Raw genomic sequence first — 10,000 nt, 5'->3', positions numbered from 1 at the left:
TGTGTGTGTGTGTGTGTGTGTGTGTGTGTGTGTGTGTGTGTGTGTGTGCGCGCGCGCGCGCGCGCAGTTAACATAGCGTCAGAATCATTTTAACCACTTAGTTTTGGCTTTTTTCAAAAATAGCAGATCTACAAGCTCATAGCGCGGCACTCGGTGCCGCGCTATGAGCTTGTAGATCTGCTATTTTTGAAAAATCTTGAAAATGTGTGCAAATCTTTGAATATATTTACAATACACTACATACATTTTTAACTCAAATCTCTGCTTCTGGGGGTCCCTGGCCCACAAAACATTTTCAGATGGTGGTCCGTGGCCAAATGTATATCAATTTAGGGGTCCTTGGCATGAAAAAGGTTTAAAACCACTGTCTTAGAGGAGCAGTTCACACAAAAAAAAATGCATTACAGGGTGGGCCATGCATTCCCTATCTTCCCAGCTTGCATCGTTTCCGAGTCTGATCTAGTCTTCCTAAATTGAGCATCTTTGGCATAGTGCGCGCTAGGGCATTAACAGAATAATCGAATATTCGAATATTCGACTATCAAACAGACTATTCGACTATCAAACCACTATTCGATTATTCTATTTAAAAAAAAAATAAAAAAAAAAAATGTTTTTTTTTTTTTTTTAGATTTTTTTTTTTTTAGTGGCTTTTCTGCAGCAGACACGCAGCTGTGAGCTCTGGTGTGACGTCAACTCGCATTCCTTGAGTCCAGTCATCAATGTCATTGAAAAAAAAAAAAAAAAAAAAAAAAAAAAATTATTTTTTTATTATTTTATTTTTTATAATCAAATCGATTAATCGAATATTCGAATACTTATAGGTCGAATAATTCGAATACTAAAAATCACTATTCGTGAATGCCCTAGTGCGCGCATATATCTCACCTATGACGATCAGTGTGTAGTTGACGGCCACGCTGCCGAACCCGTTGGTGGCTCTGCACACGTACTCCCCGGCGTCCTCCAGCTCCACGCGGCGGATCCTCAGCGCGCGGCGCGCCACGCGGTGCCGCGGCCAGCCCCCCGGGTGCAGGTTCCGCCCGTCCTTCACCCACAGCACCAGCGGGGGGGGGTCGCCCTCCACGGGGCAGGACAGGCGCACGGAGTGGCCCCAGCGCACCGCCTGGCGCTCTGGCACGTGGTACGACACCAACGGAGGGCCTGGAGGGAGGGAGGGAGGAGGAGCAAAGCATACATTAAACACTTTAACCCTATTTTATACATAGGCTATTTGAAAATAGCCGATCTACAAGCTCACAACGCGTCACATCGCGACGCGTTGTGAGCTTGTAGATCGTCCATTTTCAAATATTTAGTACTTTTACTTTTGGTACTTTAGGTACATTTTGATACCAATACTTTTGTACTTTTACTCAAGTACATTTTTAATTCTGGACTTTTACTTGTAAGAGATTATTTCTATATTGCAGTATTGGTACTTTTACTTAAGTAAAGAATTGGAGTACTTTTTCCACCACTGATACTTAGTTGACCATGGGGTCCCGTTCTCTAGTGCAGTGGTTCTCACATTTTTTCATGTCAAGGACCCCTAAATTGACACTTATTACCCCACGGACCCCCATTTGAAAAGATTTGCCAGGGACCCCCATAAGAGAAGGTGTTTACAGCTCTCTAGCAGTGATTCTCAACCATTTTTTATTTCAAGGACCCCCAGTTTGACATGCATGAGGCTACGGACCCCTATGTAATGGCATTTATACCTCTGGGACCCCAATTCATATTGTAAAATCAATGTTAATGTAACTCTGAGAGTGTACAAATGGAACCAAATGGACCCGTTAGGGTCCATTTGGTTCCATTTGTACACTCTCAGAGTTACAGACCCATAAGGGTCCATTTGGTTCCTGTCCATCATTTAGCTGGGTACCCCCTGGAACCCCCTCAAGTACCCCTGGGGGTCCTCGGACCCCACTTTGAGAACCATGGCTCTAGTGGGTCTCAAGCTAAAACGTTTGAGGAACCACTGCCTTCAAGTATACAACTTTACTCCTCCATTCAACGTTAGCTTCTCTTCAGCGCTATTCGTCTTAAATAAATGTTTAAATTTGAGCAAAACGCAAAACATTCCACCCCAAAGGCTTCTGGGTAAACAGAACACCTGGACCTGGCCAATCAAATGGACCCATTCATTCATTCAGGGTTGCCTAGCAGTGGCCGGGGGCAAAGGGATCACCGGAGGTTCAGCCTGGAAAAAACTACACACACACACACACACACACACACACACACACACACACACACACACACACACCACACCACACACACCACACACACACACACACACACACACACACACACACACACACACACACACACACACACACACACACACACACACACACACACAAACCTCACCCATGTTGCTGTTGCGTGAAGGTAGGTATGATGTGTGAGTGTGTAGTACTGTGTGTGTCTTTTAGGCTACATTCCTTGCAGCCAGATAAACCAAGTTTGACTGAGAGAGAGAGAGAGAGAGAGAGACAGACAGACAGACAGACAGACAGACAGACAGACAGACAGACAGACAGACAGAGAGAGAGAGAGAGAGAGAGAGAGAGAGAGTGGGAGACAGAGACAGACAGAGAGAGAGAGAGAGAGAGAGAGAGAGAGAGAGAGAGAGAGAGAGAGACACATAGAGCTACAGTAAGTGAGGGAGTATGTTGTTTTTGCATGGTGATTTTTCCCTGCTCAGCAGCATGGCTCTCTGAGTAAATCTAATGTCTCACTCAGCCTCATTAAAACCTACTAGTACTGCTGTAGTGTGTCTTTGTGTCCTCCCAACGTGTGTGTGCGTGCGTGCGTGCGTGCGTGCGTGCGTGCGTGCGTGCGTGCGTGCGTGCGTGCGTGCGTGCGTGCGTGCGTGCGTGTGTGTGTGTGTGTGTGTGTACTATACTTGTGAGGACCATTTTCCTGGTCCTCACAAGATAAATTGTTGTTTTATGGTTAAAATAAAAGGATGTTTATGATTAGAAAGAGATTCAGGTTGGGTTTTGGATTAGACATTTAGGGGTTAGGTTTATGGATTAGAGTTATATGCTGAAAAAAATCCGATCTAAAAACTCACAGCGCGTTGCACCGTGACGCGCTGTGAGCTTGTAGATCGGCTATTTTTCGGCTTTAGGCTTACGGTAAAAAAAAAAAAAAAGGCATTCAACAAAAAAAAAAGGCATTCATAAAATCACTGTCGTAAAATGTGGATGTCCTCACAAGTATAGTTATACAGACATGTGTGTGTGTGTGTGTGTGTGTGTGTGTGTGTGTGTGTGTGTGTGTGTGTGTGTGTGTGTGTTGGTTTCAAACAACACCCCGTGTCACATCCTGTACTAGAACTAGCAACAGCTGGCTTTTACTTTATTCTTTTTTCTTTCTTTTTTTAGGGGGGGGGGGGGGGGGGTACCATTCATCCCAGCAGGACATTCCACGTTAACGTGAACAGTTTCATAAGGTTCTGCTAAACCAGTGGTTTTCAACCGTTTTCATGCCAAGGACCCCTAAATTGATATACGTTTGACCCCCATCTGAACATGCGTTGTGCTAGGGACCCCCAAAAGCAAAGATTTGAGTTAAAAATGTTCGCTTTAAAAATATATATATTCAAAGATTTGCACAAACGTTCATGATATTTCAAAAATACCAGATCTACAAGCTTTTTTTTTGGTATTAAAAAAGGTCTTAAAAGTCCTTAAAGGTAGGGTAAGTGATATTTTTTGGTTAGAAGAAAAAGTATTTTGTTAAAAGGTTAAAGCACTATATTCTGATAGTAATCATTACTATAGAGTGTTTGTTCAGTAACAGGAGTCTCCCCGTCTCTCCAGCTCTTTAATAAACAGAAAATACATTTTCCAGTAGGTGTCAAAATCTCAGCCAATCAAGAGAAAGTACACATTTTTAAGCTTCATTTTTATAGTGTTCCACTTCCAATTTTGCCTGCTCATTTCTTAGTGTCATCACTTCCAATTTCACTTGTTTAATCTATATCCTGATTGATTTCTCTATCCTGATTGGATCAAATTGGAAATGAAATGAAACTGAAACGAAAATGCATTTTCTGTTTAATAAAGAGCTGGAGAGACAAGGAGACTCCTGTTACTGAACAAACACTCTATAGCAATGAGTACTATCAGAATATAGAGCTATTTAACACTTATTTTAACCAAAGAAAATCACTTACCCTACCTTTAAATTGTCACTCCCCACCCCAAATCATGTGGGGACCCCCCTGGGGGTCCAGACCCACAGGTTGAAAACCCCTGCCCTAAATGACTGTACTTACTGGCACCCTGAAGGAAGCTCAGGAAAGGTGCCACTGAAAATATCTCATTTCTCCTACTTCCTACATCCATCCATTTCTTTAACTCTTACCTTCCTGTCCGCCCTAGAGCTCACGCCCTCATCCAACCCATGCACAATAACCAGTGGTGGAAAGTAACTAAGTACATTTACTCAAGTACTGTACTTAAGTATACCTTTGAGGATTTTTTTTTTCTTTACTGGATTATTTCCAGTTTTCAATACTTTTACTTCTACTCTACACTACATCTCAAATAGGCAAATATTGTACTTTTACTCCACTACAATAACTTGAAAACTTTAGTTACTAGTAACTTTGCAGATATGAATTATTACATTATAAAACATACAACCACTTCAGCCCTGTTTTATACATAGGCTATTTGAAAATGCCGATCTACAAGCTCACGATGTGACGCGTTGTGAGCTTGTAGATCTGCTATTTTCAAACATTTTTGTACTTTTACTTTTGGTACTTTAAGTACATTTTGATACCAATATTTTTGTACTTTTACTCAAGTAAATGTTTAATTCCGGACTTTTACTTGTAACAGAGTACTTCTACATTGCAGTATTGATACCTTTACTTAAGTTAAACATGAAGTACTTTTTCCACCCCTGACAATAACCAACACCCCCACACCACACACAACATGCCTCTGCCTCTCTCTCTCTCTCTCTCTCTCTCTCTCTCTCTCTCTCTCTCTCTCTCTCTCTCTCCTCTCTCTCTCTCTCTCTCTCTCTCTCTCTCTCTCTCTCTCTCTCTCTCCTCTCCCTCTCCCCTCTCCCTCTCCCTCTCTCTCTCTCTCTCTCTCTCTCTCTCTCTCCATCTTCTTTCACCTGAGGCGGCTGGTGTGAGTCCAGGAAAGTGCCAGTGGCGGCGAAAAACAGAAGAGGAAAAAAGGTGGCGGAGTAAAGTTACAGAACATTCCAGACCCATTGGAGAGAGAGAGAGAGAGAGAGAGAGAGAGAGAGAGAGAGAGAGAGAGAGAGAGAGAGAGGGAGGGAGGGAGGGGGGAGAGAGAGAGAGAGAGAGAGAGAGAGAGAGAGAGATTTCCAGCATGGAATATGAATTCCTTTCCCGTACCGACGGAGAGGGAGAGGAGAGGAGAGGAGTCAGTCCAGTTGACCACTTGAAAACAGTGGTGAAAACCTGACCGCGGGTGCACTCCATGTGAAATGATTTGGTTTGGTGCTCAACGGTCTCTCTATAAACGCATCTCACAGCACAACAATGATTTAACACGCGGCTGGAGCAGGAGCTTGACGTCGGTCCATAGAACTATGGGGCTATTTGGTCGCCTGTAGCAGCCAGGATGTCTCAGGCTATATAGGCCTGATAGCTATTGTTTTTGTTACAGCCTGTCCCTGTTATGGTTCAGCTTGTCCTTGTAGCGCTTAGTATGATTATGGTCTGATCCCTGCTTGTTGGCAGAGCTACCATGCATACAACCCATCTTTGTCAGACAGTGTGTGTTCTAAACGTAGAGTTCTCAATGGGCCTGAAAATTAAGGCCCCGGCCTTTAACTGGGCCAGCCAGAAAACAGGGCCCCCGCCCGAACAATTACCATAAGTTTAGGGCCGAAAACCCGATAAAACACGAACAAGTGTCATTACGTGCTTAATGTCCTCAAAGTCAGGCATCCAGCAAGCGCTGCACTGAGCAGATTGGCCCATCCGTTAAAGAGATAATGGCCCAAAACATCTTGAAAACGGCCACTTTCGCAGATCTTTGATGTGTTTGAGTTGTAGGGTATAGGGTAGGGGTCGGGCAGAATTTGAGAACTCTAGTCTAACGCATTGGTTCTCAAAGTGGGGTCCGGGGACCCCCAGGGGTCCTTGAGGGAGTTCCAGGGGGACCCCAGCTAAATGATAGATTAGGCACCAAATGGACCCTTATGGGTCTGTAACTCTTGAGAACCACTGGTCTAACGTACCCCCTACTGATTTTCTCACTGAGCTTACTCAACTTGTGTTAAACAAAAAATATTTCAAATTTGAGAACTCTTATTATTTTTTTAGTGTCAATGGGTGAACATGGGAAGTCCCTGCTCCCCAAATTATGCCAATTTATTTATGGGAAAATTTGAGTATGACTTTGTGTACAATAACAATCCTTTTTCTTCTTGGTTAAAATGTTGGTTTAGATATATTGATGACGTTTTTTTTTCATTTTCTCTGGGTCAGTAGAACAGTTGGAGGAGTTTAAAGGTTTATATTAATTATAGAATGCCATCGATATCCTTCACTTTAGAGTTTAGTAGAGAATCAGTGTCGTTCTTGGATGTATTAGTACAGAGAGAGGTAGATAGATTTCTACTTGTGTTTACAGAAAACAAACTGATAGAAACAATTATTTACATTTTTCTAGTTATCACCCTTCTGGGTTAAAGAGAAGCTTACCTTATAGTCAACTATTGAGGAACGAAAAGAATCTGTAATAGTGACAGTGCTTTCGAAAGCTAAGGACTTGTGCGATCGTTTCAAAACTAAAAGGTTATAGTGATAAATTGCTGAGTGTTAATGTACAGAGAGCTCGAGAGAAAGAGAGGTCTAGCTTGTTAACTCCAAAACCTGCTTGTGCAGGGGAGTCTAAGATAGTTTTGTCCACAACATATTCCCCTTTGTGCATTGATATTAAGAATTCTGTGAAAAAATACTGGTATGTGTTATCGAGTGATCCTAATGTGGGTCCATATTTTCAAGGATCCCCCCATCTTTTTGCACACAAACGTGCTAAACATTTGAGGGACTCTCTAGTGAGGGCAGACTGTCAATGTTCCACCGCAACATTTTATGTCCAATTTGCCTACGGGCAACTTTCCGTGTTATAACTGTGTTCATTGCAATGCAATGATCAGAGGGAATCGTTGTATTACATCCACATTCAGGAAAAAAAGATTGATGTTAAAAACATCATTACCTATAAAACTAAGTTTGTGGTCTATTTGCTAAAATGCCCTTGTGGCCTATGTTATGTAGGTAAAACCAAAAGAGAACTTAGAGTTAAGAATTTCGGAACATAAAAGTAATATTAGAAACAAGGATGAAAATCCCCTGTTGCGAGACATATTAAATGCAGTGGGACATGAAGTCTGTTCTTTAAGGTTCAGGGTATTGAGGTAGTTTTGCCCTTTAAAAAGAGGTGGGGATCGGGAAGAAAAACTTCTATTTGCAACGAGAGGCATGGTGGATACAATCTCTCCAAACGGAACACCCTAAAGGTCTAAATGAAGAACTTTTACCTTGGTTGTTTCTTATAGAATGTATGTGTGTAGAACAAACAGAGTATACCAATATAGAGTGAAATGAGTTGACCAGTCACAATGCCAAAGCTGTGAACCATGGTCTTTTGTTGTGTAACTCAGTGTTCTCAAACCTTTGTCGTCGTGAAGGACCCCCAAATTGACACAACATATTAGCCCACGGACCCCCCATTTGAAAAAGATATGCCAGGGACTCAAAACATTTTAATTTCTTGGGGGTCCCAATCTACACTGTAGTATCATCATCAGTGTTAATTTAAACTCAAATGGAACCAAATGGACCCGTTAGGGTTTTGTACACTCTCAGAGTTACAGACATATAAGGGGGGTCAATTTGTGGTTCCTAACTATTAATTTTGGCTGGGGACCGCCCCTGGAACCCTTTTCAAGGACCCCTGGGGGTCCCCGGACCCCACTTTGAGAACCACTGGCGTAACCCACTGGTAGCCTGTGTTCAGTGCTGACGCACTTCAGCCTCTCCTCCATCTAAACAAGCGAGTTAACACAGACTCCACATTCATAACATTACTGAAAAAACAACAGCAAAAAAACTGATAGCGCTAAACAACAGCAAAAAAAAAGACTGATAGTGCTAAGTAATACAACAGCAAAAAAAAAACGATAGTCACCTGCATGGCTCTGATCCAGAGCTAATCTGGGTGCAAAAGCCAGCAGATATCAGTCCATGGGTTTATACCAAACCACAGTTGTAGATCGCACTGGTAATAATGGGTCCATTGTGGTTCCATTTGGTGTTCACACTCTTGAAATAAATTAAAAATAGTTTAGAGAAAACACTGGAATAAGAGGCAAGGGAAGTAAACATTGCCACTGGTCAGAGCTTTGAATCCCTCTGCAATTTGGTGAATAGAGCAGGGGCCTTCAATGTTTTTCAGGCCAAGGGACCCCTTAGCTGAGACACGAGATGAAGCAGGGACTCCCCCCCCCCTACGTATTGGTATATAATTGGGTTGCGTTGTGTAAATTAACGGGTTTTGTTCAATTTCAGACATTTAAAAGGCTCAATACTTAGTAAACTTGACCCTATGGCACCTGCACCTTGGTTTGCAAATGTTTCCCTCTACACCATACATGGGGCAAAACTGGCGGCCCGGGGGGGGGGGGCGGCCACAGGCGGCCCCCCACCTTTCACCTTAATGTGGCCCCGCAGGTTTGAATATTGGAAATACTGATATATGATTGATTTCAGCTGGTTACAATTCCAAACATGCAAACATGACCCACATGATATACTTCAGTCTATATTAGTAGCTTAATTGACTAGTATAACAAGTCTTTTTTTATGGTCCATGTGCATTTGTATTTAAGTTCAAAAAGTTAACATAAGTATAACTAAATGCATTTGAAATTACATTTCAGGTTTACAATCAGGATTAGGTGCGACGCGTTTTGAGCTTGGTAAATGGGTTATTTTTGCTACTTTTGTGTGAGCATAGAATGGCGAAGTAAGATAAGACGGCATTAATATACTGTCTGCCCGACAGTATATGCAATGTGGCCCTCTGGAGGTGAGTGTGGAAAATATAGTGGCCCCTCTCCATCATCAAAGTTTGCATCACCCCTACTCCTCTACACCAAACCTCTTTGCTGAAAATAGCCGACACTACAAGCTCACACTATTTTCAGCTAATGTTCTCCTCAGAATAGGGATGCTAGGGTTCAAGCTGGTTAATGTAAAACAACTGATCCTATCACACAAAGACTCGGCGGGCGGCCCCTGTAGTAACATGCTAGTAGAATATCCGAGGAACCCCCCTAGGGGTCCTGGACCCCCTGTTGGAGACCCCTGGAATAGAGCATTGCCAGGGTCAGAGGTTCGAAATCCCTCTGCAACTCAATGGATAGAGCAAGGCACTGACATGGCCAGGGTTAGGGGTTTTCTGTTCCATAAAAACGTACATAAAAAAACGTATGCCGCGGTGTGGGTCCTTGATGAAAGCCCCCCCGCCCCCCCCACCCACCAGGGCCGTGGGTGGATGTGACACATGGCGGAGAGACCAGACCATAAATGACCAGATTCCTGTCACCTTTTTTTCCTTCTTATTCTTTTAACTTTCATGGAGTTCACCCTTTGATCAAGCTAAAACAAACACACACAGACACACGCACGCACACACACGCACGCACACGCACGCACGCACGCACGCACGCACGCACGCACGCACGCACGCACGCACGCACGCACGCACCGCACGCACGCACGCACGCACGCACGCACGCACGCACGCAGCGCACGCCACGCACGCACGCAACGCCCGCACGCACGCACGCACGCAACGCAACGCACGCACGCACGCACGCACGCACGCACGCACGCACGCACGCACACACACACACACACACACACACACACACACACACACACACACCCACACACACACACACACACACACACAGA

The 10,000-nt window shown here is 43.6% G+C and overlaps 1 protein-coding gene across 2 annotated transcripts in view; it reads right to left on the bottom strand.

The window, feature by feature from the left end:
* Positions 1–10,000, bottom strand: part of LOC311033779 (fibroblast growth factor receptor-like 1) — a 55,533-nt gene that overhangs the window by 30,422 nt on the left and 15,111 nt on the right. For both annotated transcript variants that reach the window (XM_084041431.1, XM_084041430.1), the window contains one exon: positions 889–1,164. In XM_084041431.1, the coding sequence (XP_083897557.1) occupies positions 889–1,164 (276 nt within the window). The remainder of the gene's footprint in view (positions 1–888; positions 1,165–10,000) is intronic.

The sequence above is a fragment of the Gymnoscopelus microlampas genome (genome assembly GCF_963454915.1).
Source record: "Gymnoscopelus microlampas genome assembly, chromosome: 18".
Lineage (NCBI taxonomy): Eukaryota > Metazoa > Chordata > Actinopteri > Myctophiformes > Myctophidae > Gymnoscopelus > Gymnoscopelus microlampas.
The sequence above is the reverse complement of the archived record's forward strand: the minus strand, read 5'-3'. Positions and strand labels throughout refer to the sequence as shown.